The following is a 25,281-nucleotide window of genomic DNA, read 5'->3' as shown; positions in this document are numbered from 1 at the left end:
TAAAATCTAGTTTTTTTGTGAAGTCTGTTGCAAGGTTTGGCCCATGTGGTGGCAACTCTAAAAAAGGCCTCTCACAATACATGATTGTATGGCAATAAATATAGAAGGAAATATAGAAAAATAGAAGGAGCAACGTAACTATTGAAAAATGGTTTTAAATACCAAATTCAGTTCAACGTGTTACCTTATAGGAAAGTAAGAGAAGTCAGGCAAAATATTTAGGACCAGTGATGAGAAGTGCAGAAAGGAAAAAAGTGGGAAGCCACAGAATATCCATTAATCTTCAAATCAGCAGATAAAACATACCTACAAATTATGTGTTATACTGCTATGACAGGCATTCCAAGGGTTGTGGTGACTACTAAAGAAAAATAAAAATTTGATTCAAAAACAGCTGATGTCAGAAATGGAAAAACATGTACCTGCTGAACTGTTGTCTCAACATGATACAGATGTAGGTTTAGTAAAATCTGATAATCCAATTAGAATTACAATTTGAGAAGTCAAGGAGAAGATGCGGCCTCTGGGAGGACAAGTACCTGGAAGCAGGTCAATTGCGCAGTCATAAGGGCGGTGTGGTGGTAACGAGGTGGCCTTTGTACTGAAGACTGCCCTGAGGTGGTGGTACTGAGTGGGGACTTGAAATAGGTCTAGGGATTCTTGAGACTCGAGAATAGGGTCAAGGTAACTCGGGATCAAACAGGTAAAATGACAAGTGGGACCCCAACTGAGGATTGCTCCAGTGGACCAGTCAAGTTGAGGGTTATGGTGAAGAAGCCAGGGGTGACCAAGGATAACACGGAACTCAGGAGACTGTATCAGATGGAAAGACAACTCCTCCTGGTGTTGGCAAATGGAGAAGTGAAGAATTGAGGTTAAAAGGGTTACCTTCCCAGAACCCAGGGGTCTTCAATCCAGTGCAGTGACAATCAGAGGAGTAGAGAATAAGTCAAGGGAGATCTAGAGACTTCTAGCAAGAGATAAGTCCATAAAGTTCATGGCTGCACCTGAATCTACCAAGGCCTTGAGTTGATGCTTGTGATTTCCCCAAGTGAGTGTGATGGGGAGGAATCAGTCCTGAGTTGGAAGGTGGGTCAAAGTGAGTAATTCCCATTACAGTGCTTCCTTGCCTGAACAGGACAAAGCATTACCTGAGAGCTCCGGGCAGGCAGAACGGAAATGTCCAGGCAGTCCATAGTATAGGCAACACCTCTCCTTCATGCAGCGGTTTCTGGAAATCCTTGGGAAGGTGGTGGCTTCTCTGTGGGAACTGAACTGACAGGAGGTGTGAAAAACTGGTGACTCAAGTTCCTTTCCCTCAGACGATTATCCAGCTGGACTGTCAGGTCAATGAGGGTCTCGAGATCACAGGAAGGCTCTTGTGTTGCAAGTTCCTCTTGGAGCACCTCGAAAAGGCTGTTCTGAAAGCACACCATGAGACTCATTGTTCCAGCCACTCCCTGCTGCAATGGTGCGAAAATGAATGGCCTACTCCGCAGCACTGCGATTTCGCTGCTGGAGGGACAGCAGTCATTTAGATGCCTCTCGTCCACTGATGGGATGATCAAAGACCCACTTGAATCCCAAGGGGACAAGGGGAACTGACATTTGAGGACCCAGAGTTGGTACAGACGCGACAGTCGAGGCAGTAGCTTGGGTAGAAGGCAGCCAATAAAAGATCTGATGGACAGAGGTCATGATATCAGCAAATAATTTTAAATGCTTGGCCATTAAGTTCTCCTGTTGAACTAGTGCTGCTTCATGACATGGGACTGAGGACTCATGCTGAGCTATGGTAGTGAAAAGCTCTTGAGTGCTGGGCATTTCTGGGTTAATGTTTGGTTTGGTGTTTCTGTCAGAGCCGGGACATGAACTCGGGTCTCCAGCATGAGAGTCAGACTCGCAACCCATACTCTCATCCTTTGAGAAGTTAAGCTGAAGAATTTTTTAATAAAAAGTTCAGGCAAAAAAATCCACAACTGGAGCAAAAAACAACAAAAAGTAAGAGTTTAGAAAACACTTACTCAGGCAACTGGCTTCAAAACAACTAAACACAAAGCAAAGAAACTAGGGGACAGAGTCACTTAAATACACAAAGCTAAATGAACACATGTGAACCTAATATCACTTATTACAAGTGGAAAGCTGGGCATGAGAGCAACATGATGACCTATAGAGGCCAAAACACAACACAAAACAAAATACTGACAGACAGGGCATCAGAATGTCTAAACTCGACTAACATGGAATACTGATGTATTGATAGCCTTTGAATCATTGAAAAAAGTGCTTCAGACAGCTCCAGCTCTAGCAACCCCAGACTATACTAAACCATTTAATATATATATAGCAGATTTTGTTGTTGTTTATATAAAGGTTGATTTGTTCTAACTCAAGCCAGGTGTTTTACATATTCAACACTGCTAACTTATCCAGACATTACCATAAAATTATGTACAACAATAAATCCAGCCAATTATATTTCTCTAGAAAGGGAGGGAACACCTCATGAATGTGTAATAGACTCTCTAGCTTTTACTCATCTAAGACCAGATATAGAATCAACACCAATCATTGATACAGAAGCAGATTATTTTGTAGATGGGTCATGTTTCAGAGATCATCTAGGAAATCATCCTGGGTATGCTATTGTCAAGAGAGAAGATACAAATGTTGTTCGAATTGTGTTGCAGCATTGTGAACAGCCATGCTCGGCACAATTGTCTGAATTAAAAGCACTGACTGACTTGTCTACTGGCTAAAAATCAAACTGTTAATATTTATACAGATTCCACATATGCACATGGAGTATGCCATATATTTGGAGCAGTTTTGAAACAAAGAGGGTTCAAAAAGAGTGATGGGACACCAATTCAGCACGGTGACCAAATAATCAAGCTCATTTCAGCCATGATGCATCCAAAGAAATTGGCTATTATCAAATGTTAAGCACACAAAATAGGCAATGATTTTGTAATTCATAAAACAAAACTAACACATACAACATGAAACAGGTTCCCAGGGAGCATTGCAAAAGAGAAGGTCAGCAGAAGAGAGTTCTTCCTTGGGTAGGAAAGGTTTGAACTGAAATTGGTCACATACCCAAAGGTGTCCTGAGCCAATCAGAAGTTGCTTTTCAGAGTCACATCGTCAACTGGTCTGGCCATTTCAAAGCTGATTTACAATCCTTTGTGTGGAGGATTCTTACAACTTCTCGCTCAAAATAATGCATGTTTAATCATGAACTTTTATATCTTGAAAACAGTGTATGAGACATGACATTTGTTGTCATCAACATTCTCTAGGTAAACAAGCAAGCATTTACATACTAAATGTGACATGCTTTTAGGAATATTATACGTATAAGTAACAAATGTTGGTTTTACAACATGGATAATACATTACACGTTATGAGAAACCTGGATGTCAGGGTATATTATCAAGTTGAATAGTTACCATTCTTAGTAGAATTAGATGAATCATACAAGATTAAAGATTACAATCATCGATTTGTCAGTTATAAGTGATTACAAATCACTACAAATATTTTAAAAGGTACATCATGCTCTAATCATTAATTTGTCAGTTATAACAGTGATAACAGGTCATAGACTAATTTTTAGAATTATCTAGCAAGGTCAGATACTGTATAAAGTGTGGGTTTAAATGAATTATGTACATTTTAGAGGGTTAACTCAGCGAAGAACAACATTCATGGATTCCTTTCTAGATGCTGTTTGCAGAATAATGAGGATCTCATGAGGATCTCATGACTAATTATAGTCCAGAATAAAGATTCATAGAATTGATGTTGTTTTATTCATTTTAATTCAGAAGGATCTCTCAAGGGAAGCTGGTTCACTCTGTCCTTGATTGCTTGTGACCTCTGCACCTAGGGGCCTCTTTTGCAGAGATGGTCTTAATATCAGTGTCAGGCCAGAACCATTAAATGTGGGGGTATTTCCTCAGAAAGATTTATTCAGAGTTCTGAAGTCACAAGATATCTGTACAAGTTTCCTTTGTTAGTTTTATTGGGCAGACGTGAGCTTCACTAGATTTCTTAGCGCTTAAGTCAAGCAGAATTTTTAAATTAAAATTGGACTAAATGGATAGGTTTTCCTAGATCCAAATCATATTGCTGCAATTCTTCTGTAGACATAAGAATAAATCAGAGAAAAAGAGAAACCCCATTAAAAATATGATATAAACGTCAAGCTTGAATATGAGTGCTTCAACAAATCTATTGGAGTTGTTAATGTGGCAAAATTTCAAGACAATTGTGCAATAATTTGGCATCTGGACAAAGAAATATATGAGCAGAGAAGTGTGTTTGCGCACAATGGAACAGCATTTGCGGCAGCCAAATTAAAAGGAAAGTTTACATTAGTACAAGCCCCAAATTATTTGTTCAAATCTGCTTATCACTATGTAATAACTAAACTTTGCAAAAAAGCAAACAGTACCCACAGAAGACTAGTTTTGGGTTTGTGGCGGAAAACGATTGCAGGCTACATTACCAATAAATTGGAAAGGAATATGCACCAGAGTAAGACTAATGCAAGAAATAACTATGTTAACATGGGACCCCAAATAATCTGAAATCTAGACTGAATCTAGAAAACTGTACAGGACAAACATAGAGTGAAAAGAGCAAATCAGCCTGACCCTAATGTAAAAATAGATGCAATTGGTCAACCAAGAGGAATACCACAATAATTTAAAGCTAGAGATTAAATAAAATCAGGTTTTGAGTCTATATTTGTATGGATAACACCCAATAAGAATGCAGAATGGATCAATTACATTTATTATAATCAGCAGAGATTCATTATTTACACTGATGAAGCATTGGCCTAAAAGTGACCAGTTAGCTGCAACAAGCAAACTGACACAGCACTAAACTGGCTATTGGCAGAAAAAGGTGGTGTCTGTGTACTGTTTGGAGCTGACTGTTGCACTTATATCCCAAATAATACAGCTCTTGGTGGATCCTTTAGCACAGCAATGAAAAAGTTGAAATATCTACAAGAAGAAGTGACTGTGAATGCAGGGAGAGATCAACATATTGGAAAATGGTTTGAAAACCTATTTGGATCCTGAGGAGAATGGCTTACTAAAGTAGGAATAATAATGGCAGTAGCTGTTGTTATTTTTGTGCTGGTGTTTTGTTGTATTGTTCCTCTCCTCAGATCAATGATGGCCAATGCTGCAGGCAAACAAATGGTCAAGGTGTCTTTAAAGCCATCTGGAATTGATATTGGGGACATCATGCTGACCATAGGCCCTGGACTGAATGAGCTGGAGTAATTCTAGTAAAACCCTAAAATTAAACAGGAATGGTAGTGTAGGGGATCCTTTTAATTTTGACTCTTTATTTTACATTTCTTATTGTGTTTGGATAGCAAGGGAGTCAGTATACTCATTGTATTTTCTTTTATAATAAAATTAGGTAGCACTTCAGATTGGATAGAGTAGGCAGGAAGATAGAGGGTATTATGTTTATTATTTTGGCATATACCCCTTCCTGAAGTACAAGTACAGGAGTGGTGGTGGCGTAGTGGGCTGAAGCACATAACTGGTAATCAGAAGTCACTGGTTCGATCCCCACAGCCACCACCATTGTGTCCTTGAGGAAGGCACTTAACTCCAGTTTGCTCCAGGGGGATTTGCACTGTAATAAGTTTTCTTACTGACAGGGAAGAAAAGTTTTCCATACTCATGACATAGGTTTGGGTGTGGCTCCTGATCATGATGAATACTGGGATATACCTGAAAGACCATTTTTGTGTTTTCCAGTTGCATTTTGTGTAAATGTATCCATTTAATGCTGTCACCCTAACTGCAATCCTCTTTATTTTTGGCCCAGATAAATACTGCTATGACAGTAAAAACTGTAATAATAGTTTAAAAAGATTAAATTACCCCTAAGTAGCTTCAATGCAGTTGCTAGCTACACTTTCAAAAGGGCAGCTTGCCTGTAGTTTAATTACTTGTTAAATTAAGAGCAGCTTGGGGAGTTGCAGTGTCAAAGACGCTTTCCCAACACAGCTAATAACCAAGTGGTGAGGACCAATGAGGAATCAACCAGCAATCAAAACAAAATCTTAGGGGATAAGCCATTGACGTATCTCGTGTCATCTGTCTGTTCCTTTCCTGTTTCACATTAACAGATATTAATGCCCCAGATAGCATACGTTATCTCCTTTCAATCAATGGATCTGTGCTATGTCACTATGTTCTAAAAATAGCTTAATATGACCATTAATATTCCAAGACTGTTTCTAAGGCCTCTTGTCAATATAAAATACCCCTGGTCTCTTATTCCATTATAAACATTCCTAGCATAAACACTATCCTAGTGGGCAGGGATATTATTCCTACATTGTTATATTTCCTTTGTCTAACATAATGTTTTTTTTTTATTATTATTCACTGCTAGCTATTAACTCTGTTAATGTGAATTCTGTCCTGAAAGGTGTTGTAAAGCTAAAATGTGGGGAGTGATTCAGCCACTGGGCTATTTATAAACCCTTTTCCTTTATATAACATGGTTTGAAAAATCTACTCAGCAGTGTAGTTGGTTTTAAAGGGCCATGGCTTTTGTAATATCACTAGCCAAAGCAGCACATAACAAAGTTGTATTTTGTTGCAGTTGCATGTTTCCAATAGTTTCCATTTTCCTTTAAACCAAAATACAGAGCTTTACTCTGCTGTGGAGAAACTGTTTAAACTAGCCTAAACTAGTAACTAGTGGTTTGCTGGTCTCCCAGCCTGTAAAGCCAGTAGGAGCTTGCCAATCATCTAAACTGCCTAAACACCTGTTTGGCCAGGCTGGTAGAGCAGCTAAACAATCTTAAACCAGTGAAGACCAGCAATCCACCTGGATTAAGATGTTCTTTCAACAGGGACAGATCTGTGTGGATTTTTACATCTCATATACTGTACAAGACATCTCAGGTAAATAATGTCTTTAACGGTTGACAATATCTGTAATTTTTGACAATGTAACACATTTTACAGAAATGAATATCAGCACTTTTAATAGGTATGTTTGTCGGACTAGTACAAATGCTTTTGCGCACACACTGCAGCTCGCCTACACGCCTATACTTTTCTCAACCTCCAAGAGCATATTCTGTGTTAAAAGTTACTGCAGCACACTCACTTTTTCGGCCTGTAGTCTGGAATATTCCTGTCCAGGGAGATGCGATCACTGAGTTGGGCATTGTAGCCATACTCCTCATATCTCCCTTCACTCTCTCGGCTGTCCTCCCCCAGTGTGGCCGCTGCTCCGCCCTGTCCAAGACCTCCAGGTCCCTCGACCAGACCCATGGGCTTGGCAAGACCTGCAGGATTTTGGGAGAAAATATTTAACATAATAGTTAACATGACAGTAGTCTCAGCACCAGAAGGCACAACTACAGGCCGTTCACAATCCATTCAGTATCCATTTTGCACACAAAACTTAGGCCACATCCACACTAATAATTTGAAAACTCAGTATTCAGTTTCTTAAATGTCAACGTTTTCCAAAGTATATGGTAACAGAGAGCATTTTCGAAACACTCAAGTTTTGATGGAGGAAAACACCGTTCTAGCGTTCTAGTGTGGATTAGAGGTGTAATTGTAGCTAAATTAATATGTTTTCAAATAAAAACATATTAGTGTGGACGTGGCTTTAGTAAGTGCTAATCTGACTTGCTGGTTTTACACAACTTCTGTCAGTAAGGGCAAACAGGATTTTTATATCAGTCCATCTATCAGTATTAAAGCCATGTTTACACGGTACCGAATTGATACAAGCTTTTGAGGATTAAATCATCATTGGATATGCCAAAGTTTGCCAGGTTAGTGACATGAAGACATAGAGATTTTTGTTTGAGGTACTTAGTAGCAATTAAACTACTTTTCTATAAAATAAACTGTTTGTTTTCATAATTATGGGAAATAGTCTGCATTTATTTTCTGTACTGTACTACACTTACTGTAGTCTCTACACATTCTCTACCATTTATTTTCATGTGTTTTCTGCACAATTATTTGTATTATGGTGGTATGATACAGTATATCTAGGATAAACCCAAGCCTAAATGGTGCTGTCAAAGTCTGTCTGCACCTTATTCAAGGACTCTTATTTTGAAGTTCTCTCCCTCACTACATTTCCCATAAGTCACTGCCCTGATTACTCCATTATCCCCACCTGTGTGTCATTCCCTTGTTTAATCCTAAGTGTATATATACTCTTTAGTTTTGTCAGTCTGGGTCAATCCTTGAATTGTAATGAAGCGTGATGTTGTGTTTGCCCTACTCCAGTGTTTGCCCTACTCCAGTGTTTGCCCTACTCCAGTGTTTGCCCTACTCCAGTGTTTGCCCTACTCCAGTGTTTGCTCTACTCCAGTGTTTGCTCCACTCCAACTTTATGATTAAAAGATATAAAGTTCCTACTCCTGCGTCTCCTCTTGTATCCAGTGACACCCAAGCATTACAGGTGCATTGGCAAAAACAAACTGTGAATAAGTTAAAAAGAGAAAAAAAAAAACTAGGTGTGCAATTAAGTTATCAAAAAGGTATAGCCACTGGTGCTTGTTGGAAAAAGGGGTTACACAAATTTTTGAAAAAAGAGAAAAATCCAAGGCACTCAAGTGGTATGAATTAAAAAGCCTTTATTTATCCAGGCTACAACATCTAAAACATATAGCCATGGCCATCAGTGAACACATCAACAGCTGATCAACAAGTGGGAGTGGCTCACAAACTAGCTATAAGTTTGCCAAATATTTATAAGAACCTACAAAAAGATGAAAAAAATCGATTTATTAATTAACGACATGTAACGTAGTGTCACGGAGTGTATATATCTAAAAAAGTTTCTCGTTGAAGTAGATGTTTTAATCTATTACCACCACTTATTCACCATAGGATAGATTCTATTCTTTTGTAAACTGTGAATGATTGATTTATATGTCAGCATAGGTGGGTAGTAACAAGCTGCATTTACAAATTTTGGGGAAAAAAATTTACTTTTAGAGTAGGTTTTAAAGTGGATACTTTTTAATCTAAATTTTTTTTACTTTTACTTCTTTACAATGAGCGGCATTATATTACTGGATTTAATTTTAGTTAAAGTGCAATTTATTGAGAGATTATTGAATGGGACTTTTAAGTTCACACAGCTGCGTGCGCTGCTGACACAGACTGTCACTCAATCATCAATGCTGCAGCATCAAACTCTTAGTGAAACAATTTCTTCACTCCATACAGTGAAAAAAATTATATTTTTGTCATGCAATGCCTTCATTTAATAACAAGACAAGCGGATATTTCAAGATTAAAATTTCAGCTTCAATTTAAAGTAAATTTTGGCTCTAATGCTAACACAGACTTTTCTGTTTAATGAGATGGTCATTTTCAGGGTGATAATGTAACTGGGCTCTTATGACATCAGTTTTTAAGTGTACATTTTTAAAACAGTGAAGCAATATATAAGTGCGCTTTGTCCCACATGACAAGAGCAGTATGTATGCATTTACTGGAAACTATTGCAGCTTCTTCGAGTGGATTAACTATATAAATCCATTAAAAAGTGCACTATATAGTGGATAGGGCCGGTTTCAGACACAGCGAGTGTTCTGCGACCAGGGTGGGTGCCCTACCCAGGCTGCATTCTCTGCATTTAGGGAGAGGTGGCACTGCTGTACAAAACTAATTATCTAAATTCTTTTGACATAGAAAACTGTAACTACACTGATATAAGAATCCACACAGGACTTTAAAAGCTATGAAATAGCAAAATTAGTTAAAGCATTAATAAAACATGCTTTGTTTTATGTTTCAGCATTATACATAATGTCTCTGTGGGACATTTTCACTGTAATAATTACTAGAAGTGTTCACAAATTCATCAAGATCTGACAAGAGCCCTTAAAGTGATAGTTCACCAAAAAATTAAAATTCTCATTATTTAATCACCCTCATGCCACCCCAGATGTGTATGACTAAGAGCTAAAATATTCTTCTAAAAATCTTAATTTGTGTTCTGCAGAAGAAAGGAACTCAAACATATCTGGGATGGCATGAGGGTGAGTAATTGATGAGAACATTTTCATTTTTGGGTGAACTATACCTTTAAAGTGATAGCTCAGCCATAATTTAATATTTTGTCATCATTTCTCTACCCTCTTTCTTACTCAAGTAATTATTCATGTTAGTACTTTTACTTCTACTTGAATAATAATTTTAAGTAATTGTACTTTTACTTGAGTACAGTGTTTGGCTACTCTACCCATGTCAGACAGCTCTCCCTATCTATAAGTGGGTGGTTCTTGGCCAGAAAAACCTACAATATGGGCCAGACCTTTTTGCTGCAAATTGTCTGGCTATGTGAAACTAACCTGACAGAGGTCAGCAATTCTCATAAGCCCATAGTCTTCAAAACTGGGTTCATTATTGTGGGAGTTCCCAGAGGTGACACACAAATAAAAATAAGTGATCAAGAGCTCAGGGCGATAATTGAATTTTGGACACCAAGACACCACCACCTTCGTCTTCTGTCACCTCTTTCAAGCAGACCTCTCCAGAGAAAGAGGTGAAAGCAGCTGAACTGTATTTAAAGGCTTGCCACTATGGGGAATTAATTATTTCCTTTTAAAACAAAACAAAGTGCACCAAGGATGTATGTGACACAACTTTAATTTACAATATAATTCACAAAAAAACAAACAAATATGGACATTTTATTTAAATTGCCAAATTTATATTTTGGTTTGTGTGACTAAGACTCTTGTGAGGAAACTTTGTTCTGACTAGGTTGTACTTGAATGTTCAGATTTAATCAAAGGTGGTCTAAAAAGTTTGAGAAACCGCAGTATAATCCATCCTCCTTTACTAATTGGAATTGGATTGGCAAATGAGTTGTTGCAGGCACGAGGCACTTTTACAGTTTAGAGTGCAGTCAACTTCCTGTCCATAGTTTGACACCCAAAGAATGTGGGAAAGAATGTGAGGAAAAAAAGATAATTACGCAGAATAAATCCATTCCATTATAGAGCTTCAATAGTGACTGCTAGGCAGATGCTCCTAATCAGAATCATTAGTCTTGTGGTTGAATATTCCTAAACCGCTCGAAGTTTTCAGCCTGAATAATTGACAAGTAATTTGAAAGACTGGATTCAAACCTTTGCAATGCTCTTTAAAAGGAATAAAACAGGGGTAACAGTCCCATTAAAGATGCCGTTTCATTTTGACATATAAAAGAGCAAAATGGTGTTTCGTTGAATTATTAACGAATACATAAAAAATTCTATCAGGTTTCGAAATAAGTGTATGATCCAAGCCTTAAATTACAAAAGCATTTATGACATACAAAGGTGTTTTATAATGAAAAGAGAGAAATCACTCTCTTTTTAACTTGCTCTTTTCATATTATGATCCACTGAAGTTACAAAATATCCACCTGTATTAAAAAGTCTATTATAGAGAGTTCAGACTCTAAAGCCATGTCCTCACTAATCCCTTTAAGTCTGAAGCCTCCATTTTCAGTATCCTAACGTCTCAGTATTCGATGAAGGAAAACATAATTGCAGTGTGGATGAGAGCCATAAATGTAGCAAAATTTGATGTGTATGGATGTAGCCTAAGTTGGGACTGAATGAGCCGTTTTTTCCTATTTTTCTGATTCGACATTATGTATTAGGATTTAGAATCATTACTTTATTAGGATCAGTGGGGAAATATAATTTATTATAATTTATATTGGTATCATTCTGACATCACTGGACATCCTGCTGCTTAACATTGCTTATTCTTATTCTCAAACGTTCATCATTATATTCATCGTTCATCGTTATATTCTTTGTCATTTTACCGCGTTTCAGGTTTTTCCGCCTTTCTACTGTTTCATCTGCGTGTATTTTACCTGTTGCTGCTGGCACCTAGATAGAGTCTGTGTTTGTAGCCAGCAAATTTTTTAGCATCACTTATATATCTGTTTTCAGCCTTTAATCCTTAACATCTGCCATTTTTAAGAGCGCATCAGGTTTTCCCTCGTATTATTCTCGTATCGCTATTTAACTGCGTGCATTTTTTCAGCGCGCACCCGTTTCTTCTCCTCTGCGGTACACAGATTATTGCATCGATCTCAAACCACCGCTTATCAAGAACAACCAACAACAACAACAAACAATTGCGTGAGGGATTCACATCAATCTCAAACCCTCACCGCTCAGGAACAACCAACAACAAACAATTTGCAGTAAGTCATGGCATCCGCTCATGTTATTTCTTCCTGCATTGCATGTCACATGTTTACAATAGCCTCCTACATCAGCAGTGAGGGATTCACATGCGATAAATGTAAGGAATTAGTCAGGATGACGGAGAAGATTAATGAGTTAGAGACTCGCATCCGAACGCTAGTGGAGGTCAGTGAGAAAGAGAAGCCGGTAGATACTGTTTTGGATGCGAGTAGTACAGAGAGCAACATACACATTTTGGTTCCGGCTGTAGAGCCCCTGCAGCAGGGCATTTGGGTGATGTCTCGGCGGCATACTCGCTCAGCAAAGAGACACCACTCTCCCGTTCCTGTTAGGGTTTCCAATCGATTCTCCCCACTCAGTGATACAGCCACTGAGAATCATATTGAAAGAGCCCTTGTTATTGGCAATTCTATTGTAAGGAACGTGGAACTAGAGACTCCAGCCACTACTGTTAATTGCATTTCGGGGGCCAGAGCGTCTGACATCAAATCAAATTTACAAGTGCTGGCTAATGCTAAACGTAGATTTTGTAAAATTGTTATCCATGTCGGCACTAACGATGTCCGGCTTCGACAGTCGGAGATCACTAAAGATAATATTAAAGAGGTGTGCGAATTTGCAAAAACGAAGTCAGACACTGTAATATGCTCTGGTCCCCTCCCTGCTCGTCGTGGTGATGAGGTTTATAGTAGATTAGTGTCACTGAATGGCTGGATGTCTGATTGGTGTCAGAAGAATAAAATAGGATTTATAAACAATTGGAAGAGTTTTTGGGGTAGACCTGACCTGCTTATGGTCTTAATAATGATAGTATTTGACTAACTGGGGCCCAGGTCAGGAAACAGACAAATATGTTAATCCGAACGTCTGCTAGCTGCCTTGAGACGTCACACAGGTCACATAAACTACATCACATAGAGACTGTATAACCTAGATATCTCATAGAGACTGTGTCTGTTCCCTGAACTACCAAACACAATACCCTCACTAAATCATTTAGAAAATTTTGATTAAGGTCAAACTTGAACAAAACAAACAAATTAAAAATACACATCATATAAAAATAGGGCTACTATTAGATCTCTTTCTACCAAAGCACTAATTGTTAATTAAATGATTACAGATCATAGATTGGATGCGCTCTGTTTGACTGAAACCTGGCTTAAACTGGATGAATATATCAGTTTAAATGAATCTACTCCCCTAGGTTATTGTTATAAACATGAGACCTCGTCTGAAGGGTCGAGGATGAGGTGTTGCTACAATTTACAGTTACGTTTTTGGTTTTACTCAGAGGACAGGATATAAATGTAAGTCTTTTGAACTAATAATGCTTAATGTGACAACGTCAGATATAAATAAAAAATCTCTGTCGTCTTTTGTCCTTGCTACAATGTATAGATCACCCTGGCCTTATTCTGATTTCCTTGGTGAATTTGCTAATTTTTTATCAGATCTTGTATTTACTGTAGATAGACCTTTAATTGTTGGTGACTTCAACATTCACATAGATAATGAAAATGATACATTGGGATTAGCATTTATCGATATTCTCAACTCTCTTGGAATCAGACAAAATGTAACAGGACCAACTCATCGCCATAATCATACGCTACATTTAATTCTGTCATATGGAGTTGATGTTGACAATAAAGAAATTCTGCAGCAGAGCGATAACATCTCAGATCATTACCTCGTCTCTTGTATGCTGCAATCAGCTAATGTTACTCAATCTACACCATGCTATCGTTCAGGTAGAACTATTCTTTCGACCACTAAAAATGGCTTCACTAATAATCTTCCAGCTCTATCTCATACACTCAATAAACCCCAAATCCCATAAGAACTTGATGAAATAACAAATAATATGAATGTAGTCTTCTCTAGCACTCTTGATATTGTCGGCCCACTTCGATTAAAGAAAATTAAAGAAATAAGCCCTGCACCATGGTACAATGATCACACTCATGCTCTCAAGAGAGCAGCTCGGAAAATGGAGCGCATGTGGAAAAATACAAAATTAGAAGTATTTTGTGGTGCATGGAAGGATAGCGTCTGTAGCTACAGACAGGCACTAAAAGCTGCCACGTCAGCATATTTTAGTAAACTCATAGAAAATAACAACAACAATCCTAGATGTTTATTCAGTACTGTGGCTAAATTGGTTAGGAATAAAGCCTCAACAAAACCAGATATTACGTCGCAGCATAAGAGTAATGACTTCATGAATTTCTTTACAGATAAAATTGAAATAATCAGAAATAAAATTGGAATTATGCAATCATCTGTCATAGCACCTCAGGAAAACAGTGTCTAATCATTTTCCTCACATGCAACTTAGATTAGATTAGATTCAACTTTATTGTCATTGTACGGAGTACAAGTACAAAGACAACGAAATGCAGTTTGTGTCCAACCAGAAGTGCCAAAAAGCAGAAAAGTGCAATTTGATAAACAAGTATAGACAGGTGGTGCATAGGCAGGTACAGAAATATATTGCAGTGTTATAAGAGCAGAATAAATATGGCTATGTAATATGAGCAGTGTATGAACAACATGTACAGATATGTGCAATGTAGTAGCAGTGACATTTAAAATAGTAGTAAAATAATATAGATATATGCAGTGTATTAGCAGAATATATATAGTAAGAAAAACAGTAAATATGGATAATCTGTATGAACCATATAGATAGGTATGCACAGTATGTACAGCTATGTGCAGTGTGGTAACATTATAAGAGCAGTAAGAATAAGTGTATGTACAGGTTGAATAGTATGAAGAGTAGTAGAATATGGCTATGTATAGGTGTAATTACAGTATGTACATTTAAATAAATAATAGAACAGATTGGGTGGAATAGGGTAGTGTCCGGGGGGTGGGGTAGTCAATTGTCACCGGGATGCAGAGCTAGAGTTCAGTAGGGTGACAGCTGCAGGAAAGAAGCTTCCTCTGAACCTGCTGGTACGGGTGCGGAGAGACCTGAAACGCCTCCCGGAGGGGAGTGGTGTGAACAGTCTGTGGTTGGGGTGGGAACAGTCTTTGATGATGCTGCACGCCTTACACAAGCATCGCTTACAATGGATGGCCTCAATGGAGGGGAGCGAAGAACCGGTGATGCGTTGGGCAGTTTTCAACACCCTCTGCAGTGCTTTCCGGTCATGGGTAGAGCAGTTGCTATACCAGACTGAGACACAGTTGGTGAGGATGCTCTCGATGGTGCAGCATTAGAAGTTCACCAGGATCTGAGGAGACAGGTGGACCTTCTTGAGTCTCCTCAGAAAGAAGAGATGCTGGTGAGCCTTCTTGATCAGGGTAGAGGTGTTGAGGGTCCAAGAGAGGTCCTCAGAGATGTGGACACCCAGAAACTTGAAGCTGGTTACACGCTCCACCTCAGTCCCGTTGATAGACATGGGTGTGTGTGTGCCAGCTTTAGACTTCCTGAAGTCCACAATGAGCTCTTTGGTCTTCTTAGTGTTGAGAGCCAGGTTGTTGTCAGTGCACCATGATGATAGGTGCTGGACCTCCTCCCTGTAGGCCCTCTCATCGTTGTTACTAATGAGACCAATCACCGTAGTGTCGTCTGCAAACTTGACAATGGTGTTAGAGCCATGTACAGGTGTGCAGTCGTAGGTGAAGAGGGAGTAAAGGAGAGGGCTCAGCACACATCCCTGTGGTACGCCGGTGTTCAGGGTGATGGTTGAGGAGGTGTGGTTAGCTAAATTAACAGACTGAGGTCTGTTGGTTAGGAAGTCCAGAATCCAGTTACAGAGGGAGGAATTGATGTCCAGTTCACTGAGTTTGGTGATCAGTTTGGAGGGGATGATGGAGTTGAATGCTGAACTAAAGTCAATGAACAGCATTCTCACATAGGTGTTGCTATTGTCAAGGTGGGACAGGGCAGAGTGAAGTGGCATAGAGATGGCATCCTCTGTGATCCTGTTCTGACGGTAGAACAGGATCACAGGATCTTGAGATGGGCCAGGACCAGCCTCTCGAAGCACTTCATAATGATGGGGGTGAGTGCAACTGGACGGAAGCCATTAAGGCTTGTTGCATTGGAGTGTTTTGGCACCAGCAAGATGGAGGTGGTTTAAAAGCACGCAGGGACATCCTTAGCTTGTGGTTGTGCTTGGCCTTTTGATGCCCCTAATCAGGTTAGCCCTGGATGAGCTATAGGCTTGAGCATCACCTGATCTGAATGCAATGTCTCATGCCTTCAGCAGGAGTCTGACCTCACTGTTCATCCATGGCTTCTGATTAGGGAAAGTGGTAATCCGTTTGAGGGTGGTGACACTGTTGATGTTTGAGTTTATGCAGTCCAGAATGGAGGCATATGAATCAATGTCCATGTGGGAGTCGTGGGTGGCCTGAGTTGCAAACACTTTCCAGTCAGTGTTTCCAAAACGCTGCCCGAAGTGCCGACTCAGCTCCTTCTGGCCACACTTTGACTGTCCTTACTGTTGGTTTCACACGTTTGATCAGTGCTAAATATTTGGGCAGTAGGAACAAAGAGAGGTGATCTGAGTGTCCTAGATGAGGGAGGGGAGCAGCTTTGTATGCATCAACTATATTTGTGTAGATTTGGTCTAAAATCTTTCCTCCTCTTGTGGGGCATGATAGATTTTTATGGAATTTAGGCAGTACAGTCTTTAAATTCGAGTAGTTCAAGTCACCCGCGACAATGTAGGCTGCCTCGGGATGCAGAGTTTGTTGTTTACTGATAGCAGAATGCAGTTCTTTCATGGCAATCTTAGCATTAGCATCCGGTGGTATGTAGGCTGTTGTTACTACAGTTGATGTAAACTCTCTGGGCAAATAGAAAGGTCTACACTTAACCATGAGATACTCAAGGTTAGCTGAGCAGTGACTCTCAGTGATGGTGGTATCCGTGCACCACGTTTGGTTGACATAAATGCACAAACCCCCACCTCTGGTCTTACCGCAGTCATCAGCTGTTCTGTCCGCACGGAGGAGGCAGCGTCCAGCTAGCTTGATAGTGCTGTTGGGTATTCTGCTGTTAAGCCAAGTTTCTGTGAAAATCATGATGTTGCAGTCCATAATCAATCTGTGTGTGGTGATCCACAGCTGCAGTTCATCCATTTTGTTCATCAGCGAGTGAACATTGGAGAGGAAAAGGCTTGGAAGAGCGAGTCGATGTGGAGTTAGATTTAGCCTCGCTCGAATTCCTCCGCGTGATACCCTATGGCGTTGTTTGCGTGTCCGTCTGAAGAGCCCTCCAGTCGGTGTGGGGATGTTCGGAAGTCCCGTTGGTTTAGCGATCTCTGGAAATACGCTAACAACGATGTCAGAATTGCTGGAACTGATGACCAAAAGTTCCTGTCGGGTGTATGATATGTATGCTAAACTGTTTTTACTGAGAATACTTGAGATAAACAAGCATATTACCACTAATTTGCAGAATCTGGAGAGACACTGACCATCTTGATCTGATTAACTTCAATCCTTCTCTGTCATAGGTCATGAAGAGCTAACAAAACTTATCGAAACATCAAAAGCCACAACATGTTTGTTAGATCCTATACCAACTAAGCTCTTAAAAGAGGTATCTCCTGTAATCTCAGAACCTCTTCTTAACATTATTAACTCCTCGCTATGCTTAGGACATGTCCCAATAAACTTTAAAATGGCAGTTATCAAACCACTTATTAAAAAGCCACAACTTGATCCTGGAGATCCTCTAACGAGAACCAAGACATATGATCATATTAGCCCCATTTTATCATCATTACATTGGCTAACTGTTATATTCCGTATTAATTTTTTAATTCTGTTTACTACGTACAAAGCTTTGAATGGGCTAGCTCCGCAGTACTTAAGTAACCTTCTACCATGCTATATTCCATCATGTTCATTACGATCGCAAAATTCTGGACTGTTAAAAATCCTAGAATATCAAAATCCACAAAAGGAGGTAGATCTTTTTCATATTTGGCTCATAAACTATGGAATAGTCTCCCTAACACTGTTTGAGATGCAGACACACTCCCTCAGTTTAAGTCTAGACTAAAAATACATCTATTTAGCCAGGCATACACCTAATTTATCCTCCAACCCACAATTAGGCTTCTTTAGTTTAGTCTGCCGGAACCAGAAACCAGAAACATTTATCATGATTTATATCTCTGCAATAAATTGAATGTTATCCATGCTTATATTATTTTATTTGTTTCCCTGTCTCAAACTCGGGACTCCTATCTTGAGGTCACCAGAACCGGCTGGATCCAGCACCATTCTTGCTTCGTGTTGGACTCCACTGCAACGTGTCGCTAAATGATGATGACTAAATCCAGCTGGTGCCAGCCAAACATCACTTCAGTCTATTATGATGGACTTCAGAGGATGAACTGATGCCAACTCCAACCATAAGACATGGGATACTTCATATGCCATTGTCTGAACCTTGGATTTAGGATGGACCACACTGAACCTCACCAAAATTACCGGCCAGGTTGAATTGCGTTTCACATCCCTGATCTCTGCCATTCATCACCTCTGTCTATTGATGGACTACAATCTTGAAATGGAATGCATAGACTAACAATTGCCAACAAAAGCCTTCATCAGCCAATTAACAAGGACAGTTGTATCTATGTGAACTTCTGCAGTTAATCCAGGATGTATTTCAAAGACATTGGTCATTAATCTTACAGTTCAAACAAAATCGATGTTTAAACACTGACCCTTAACACTTACTTAGTTTAATAATTTTAAACCATGACTTTAACTATACATAAGTAATATTTACATTATATTCATGATGTTAGCCAGAGGGGAACCAGCCCCCAGTGAGTCTGGTTTCTGGAAAAGATTTTATATTTTGATATTTAGTTAAAAATGTACATAGTATTGCTAGCTAATGTTTATTTAGCAAGTTTCACAGAAACTGCCAAAAAAAAGTTTATATAAAAAGAAGAGGCTCGCCGATGACAGTCACTACAGCATACTACATACTATAGCACAACAAATCAGAACCATATGACTGACAGCATAAATACCAGAGTTCAGCCATATATGTATGAACCAGAGTCGGACAATGATGAAGGAGAGACTCCGGCATAAGTCTCAAGTGTGAGAATGAACCAGGACATTTCTGAATGGTTAATTGACACTACACAGCTGTGGTGAGTCAGTCTGGCAACAAACATCATTCGTGGTACTGATATGTTTTTCAGATGTGCTGGCCTTTGCAAGTAAACATTTCACTTTTAATACAACTCTCTTATGTTCACAGAAAACATACATCGTTTTCAAAAAGACAATCACCTTACTATATTGTGCATAATAAAGGTGCGGTTATGAATTATAAAGACAGTAAGTTAAAAAATAATGGCATAGCTCTGGTCTCTGTGAATACAATCAGAGACAATGGTAACTTTAGCTGGAACATGAACTGTTGGTATTGATCCATGCTTGAGAATCAAGTTTTTTGAAAATCCTGCTTTATCCTGCTGTAAACACTCATTTACAAAGAATTCTGGTGTAAAATGATTTGCACAAACAAACACATATTTTTGTATGTTTTGGGGCACATTTCCAAAAATAAAATTGTCCACCTTCAGTGGCACTGATGCCTGAGTTCATGAAGATACTTTATGTTCACTTTTACAGCCAACAACAGAACACTTATGATGCTTACGAAGCCGAGCCATTATTCTTCTCACTTCTCAGCATTTTCTGCTCCAGCGTGGAAGAAAATGGTGGACTGTGTGTAGATCACTCATCTACATATGATAATCTATGAGGATCTATGATAATATGGTGGAGTCCATCACCAGTCGTGGGCGAGGCCTGCTCTAACATGAAACCCATTCATTTTGACACACGTTTTATTAATAGAAATATAAGAAAGAGGAGTGGGTGGACTTTTTACATTGTAGGGTGGTTGTGTACACACACTGCTGACTCACATTTATGTACAAACACCATGTAAAAGTGATTTTTGCATAATAGGTCCCCTTTAAGAAAATATTTGAGAACTTCTTAAAAAAAATTCAAGAATTGCACTCTTATGAACTTTGTATAATTTATCTGAAGAACTTTCTTAATTTTTTTCTTAAGAACATTTTCTTGAATCTGGCCCCGGGTAGCCAGATGCTGTGTACATATTGTGCTTTGTGTGGGTTAATGATCTATGCATCTGATTACTTTGTGTGGGGGCTCATTTTAAAGATAATTGCCTCCTCTAACTAATGGTATGTGCATATGAGCAACAACTGTTCAAATGAAACATGTATGTCAAAGATATCTACTTAGCTATTACTCACTATATTTTTGTCTGAAAGTATAACAAATAGGCTGGTTGTATTCTACTCTTTTAGAGCTTTCCAATAACATATGACACATGGCTATTTGATGAGTTTTATGTTTTTACCAATTACAATAATATTGTATGAAAAGTGCAAAATTTGTCTGCAAATTTATTTATTTTTAGTTTTGGTGATAATTCTTACATGCATTATAAAGAAGAGCTTCTAAGCTTTAAAATGATACCAATTTGTATAGACCAAGATTGTAGTTAATAATATTTTTATCATAATTCTTTTTCTAGCTGGCTTGTCAGCGGTCCCACCCTGCTGAGCTTAAAGGGTAAAACATTGATGTATTTTATCAGATTGCTTTTGTCTCTGTTTTATGAAAGCAATAAGCCGATACAGTGATTTAACCATAGTAAAGGGAACTCTGAAGTTTTAGATAGTAAAGGGCACTCAGCAGTTTTATATGCATTACTTTATTCAGCTCAGAAAATATGTTTAAACTAAACCTTATTATCTATCTCTGTTTAATTACTCCAGATGTTCAAAATATTTTTCGAGAGTACACAGAGGAAGTATTGTCCTCTTTTCATGAAATACCATCAAGCTGTCTTCCAGGCAAAAAGCTTTTGAGATCATAAGCTCATCCTTTCATGAGCATCATTAAAATCGATATGATATCCTAATAGAATTATTTCAAGTGTGTTTCAGAAGGTCATTCTAGATGGTTTGGCTCTGGGGGGTGACTGTGCTTGGCAACAGAATGTGGATTTTGCATCTTGGAATTGAAACGGTCCTTTCCACAAACACCAGTTGGTGCGGCATTAAACCTTAAAACCTATTCCAACCTAAATCCAACAAAGTAGGCACACATCAGAAATGGCTTCATCCCAGCTGATCTACGTATATAAAGTATTAGAAGGCCTGGCAGTCATGCCTCCTAGCATGTTGACTTGTCTCTGAAGCCCAGTTCTTGGATTATAAGGTGTTCTCACAAGCCAGAGCTGAAATGGTAATGTGTCTCTCTGTAACTGTCTGTGGATTTGTGTCTCTTTTGCCAACACTGTTATTGCCATTGTCTTGATGGCTGCTTCCGTCAGCTGTTTTGAGAGAATTCTACTACACACACCCCGCCATTTTCACACTAATCCCAAAGAGCCAGCTGTCTATGCCAGATGGAGACTGCATATCATAGTGACTTAATGCAGCGTTCTGATATTATAACACAGAATGCTGTGAAGAAGCTTCTATCACAAGTATAGGGGAGACTGGGGTTAGATGTCACAAGAGCTACATCTCAGTAACCATAAGGCTTTGAGTCAGAAGTCCAATTACAAAGATTTACGTTTTACGATCACGCACTCAACATAGGAGTGACAACTATATTTAGCTGCAGTGTGTACAAGATGTGGCATATAAGAAATACAACTATCCAGCTGCTTGACTTTCTTACATTATTTTAGGGGCTGCTAATAAATTTAGGAAAGTAGATTGTTATTTTTCCTGCAGTTCAGTTTAGATGCTAATAAATCTTACACTATGTGTGAATGTGTGTGAATACTCAGATAATAATATGCTTTGTAGGCTGCAAAGAGACAGAGCTATAAGACAGCAGTGATTACAGAGAGCTGAGCGAAATTGCAGTAAGTTACAATTACACAGCTTTCTTATCTGCTTAAAATCTGAAAAAGTGTCTGCCTTACCATTACTTCATATTCCAAATGAAAAGATCACACTAAAAACTAGTGCTGTGTTCATTTCTAGTTTACAAATCTTCAGTAATAAGATAAATGTGAAGTCTATAAACTAATTAGCAGCATCTTCAAAGAAAATGTTGATCAGCGGTGAGCTTTGTTCTAAACCATTAAAACTGCTCTGTTTTGTACTGTACACAAAGTGAATTAAATACTCTACACACCTATAAAACTCTACATACTCTACATTTTATAAAAAAATAATTACACTTTGTTATGTTATTTTTTATGATACTGTAGATTTGCACCCAACCACAAATATGATAGTGTGTCCACTTGGGTTTACACATCAATATATCAACATTGTGACCCCATGAAATAAAAATGGGCTTTTAGCCCATTGTCTGTTAGGTCTAAAGCATTTACACTGACTGAGCACTTTATTAGGAACACCCGTACACCTACTTAATCATGCGATTGTCTAATCAGCCAACCGTGTGGCAGTACAATACATAAAAGCATGCAGATACGGGTCAGGAGTTTCAGGTAATGTTCACATCACCCATCAGAATGCACATTTTTTTATCTTGGTGATTTCAACTGTGGCATAATTGTTGGTGCCAGATGATGTGGTTTGTGTATTTCTGTAACTGCTCATCTCCTGGGATTTCCACATACAACAGGGGTAACCATTGATCCATCCATCCATCCATCGTCAACCGCTTATCCTGTGTACAGGGTCGCGGGGGGCTGGAGCCTATCCCAGCTAACATTGGGTGAAAGGCGGGGGACACCCTGGACAGGTCGCCAGTCCATCGCAGGGTAACCATTGATGATGAGCTAAATTTCACAGACCACATTTCAAAAACTGCAAGATCATGTAGATTTACATTCTACAATATCAGGAAGATAAGACCCTTTCTCTCTGTACATGCCACACAACTGCTCGTTCAGTCCCTTGTCATAACTAGACTGGACTACTGTAACGCTCTCATTGCAGGCCTTCCTGCATGTGCTATTAGACCTCTCCAAATGATCCAGAATGCAGCAGCATGTCTGGTCTTTAATGAACCTAAGAGAGCACATGTTACACCACTTTTTGTCTCTCTCCACTGGCTGCCGTTTCATGCACGTATTAAATTCAAGGCCCTGATGCTGGCATACAAAACAGTCACTGGGTCTGCTCCAGCATACCTAAAAACATTTATGCAGAGCTACGTTCCCACCAGAAGCCTACTGTCGGCTAAGGAACGTGGCCTTGTCGTACCAAAACAAAGAGGCACCAAAACACTTTCCCGGACTTTCAGTTTCATCATACCACGGTGGTGGAATGACCTTCCCAACTCAATCCGGGAAGCTAACTCACTCTCTATCTTCAAAAAACGGCTAAAAACACATCTTTTCCAAAAGCACTTAACCGGTCACTAAAAAAAATTAAATATTATTATTTACATTTCTTGTTGCACTTAAATCTGTTTTGTATACTATTCTGATGATAGTGAAACTTTGTAATATGGCACTTTTTGTACCACTGTCTCCCTAAGATGATTCGCTGATGTTTTTCCCTCTTTTGTAAGTCGCTTTGGATAAAAGCGTCTGCCAAATGAATAAATGTAAATGTAAATGTAACAGTCTCTGGAGTTTACTCAGAATGGTGCCAAAAACAAAAAACATTCAGCGAGTGGCAGTTTTGCTGAAAGAAATGCCTTGTTGATGAGAGAGGTCAGCGGAGAATGGCCAGACTGGCAGAGAGGCTATGGTAACTAAGATAACCACTCAAAATTGTAGTGAGCAGAATAGCATCTCAGAATGCACAACATATTAAACCTTGAGGCGGATGGGCTACAACAGCAGAAGACCTTGTTGGGCACTTTATTAGGACCATAGTGTTCCTAATAAAGTGCTCAGTGAGTGTATATGCTATTTTGTATATATGTTAGAAATTACAAAACACTCACTTCCAGGTTTTTTGGTATCCCAGAAAATAACTGCTTTCAATGGGCGCTTTGTTCAAATTGAGCTGGAAATGCCCAAAAAGTGCTGTTTGGGAGGCTTCCAAAATATTATTGACGATTTGGGCTTCTTTAAATTTCCATCAGGATCAGTGGATTGGAACAATTCATGATTTGACATAAATTATGATATTTCACGGATGACCATCAATGTTACCACGTCTTCTCTAATATGACCTAATTGCCCCGCAGTTGCTGTTGGTAGATTTTAACTTTTCACGAAGGAATGGCACAAACTCTGATCAAACATGGCAGTTTTTAATTTACAAAAAGTAAACACCATGACAGGTACGTTATGATATGAGAACCAATATGATCTAACATTTATCCTATATGAATAATACAACCATGTAAGATGTAACAGGGTGAATAGGGCCTTGTCTGCCCCACCATAGCACGCACTAAGGAGATTGCTGAAATCACTGGAATTGGGTTAAGAACTGTCCAACGCATTATTAAAACCTAGAAGAATAGTGGTGAACCATCAGCTTCGAGATCACTAAAACGCTTAAAGTAAAACTCACAGGTATGAAAGTAAGAGCACTTCCACAGGCACAATGCGACGGGAATTTACAATACTGGGACTAAACTGCTGTGTGGCCACAAGAAAGCCACTTGTTTATGAAGCTAATCAGAAAAAAATAACTTAAATTTGCTAGTGAGCATAAAGATTGATCAGTGGAGCAATGGAAAAAGGTCATGTGGTCTGATAAGTCCAGATTTACCCTATTCCAATGCTATGGGTGTGTCAGGGTAAGAAGGGAAGCGCATGAAGCGATGCACCATCATGCATAGTGCCCACTGTACACGCCTCTGGAGGCAATGTTATGATCTGGGGTTGCTTTAATTGGTCAGATCTAGGCTCAGCAACATTATGCAGCAATAAAATTAAGTTAGCTTACTACCTGAATGTACTGAATGACCAGGTTATCCCATCAATGGATTGTTTCTTCACTGATGACACGGGCATAGTCCAGGATGACAATGCCAAGATTCATCTGGCTAAAATTGTGAAAGAGTGGTTCCACTGTCTCATAATCATTAC

The 25,281-nt window shown here is 38.9% G+C and overlaps 1 protein-coding gene across 1 annotated transcript in view; it reads right to left on the bottom strand.

Annotated features, from left to right (window-relative positions):
* Positions 1 to 25,281, bottom strand: part of LOC127627899 (polypeptide N-acetylgalactosaminyltransferase 9-like) — a 165,415-nt gene that overhangs the window by 127,575 nt on the left and 12,559 nt on the right. The window contains exon 2 of the mRNA XM_052104509.1: positions 7,166 to 7,346. Within this exon, the coding sequence (XP_051960469.1) occupies positions 7,166 to 7,346 (181 nt within the window). The remainder of the gene's footprint in view (positions 1 to 7,165; positions 7,347 to 25,281) is intronic.

This window comes from Xyrauchen texanus, chromosome 3 (genome assembly GCF_025860055.1).
Source record: "Xyrauchen texanus isolate HMW12.3.18 chromosome 3, RBS_HiC_50CHRs, whole genome shotgun sequence".
In the NCBI taxonomy this organism is placed as follows: Eukaryota; Metazoa; Chordata; class Actinopteri; order Cypriniformes; family Catostomidae; genus Xyrauchen; species Xyrauchen texanus.
Note: the sequence above shows the minus strand (reverse complement) of the source record. Positions and strands in the feature narration are given on the sequence as shown.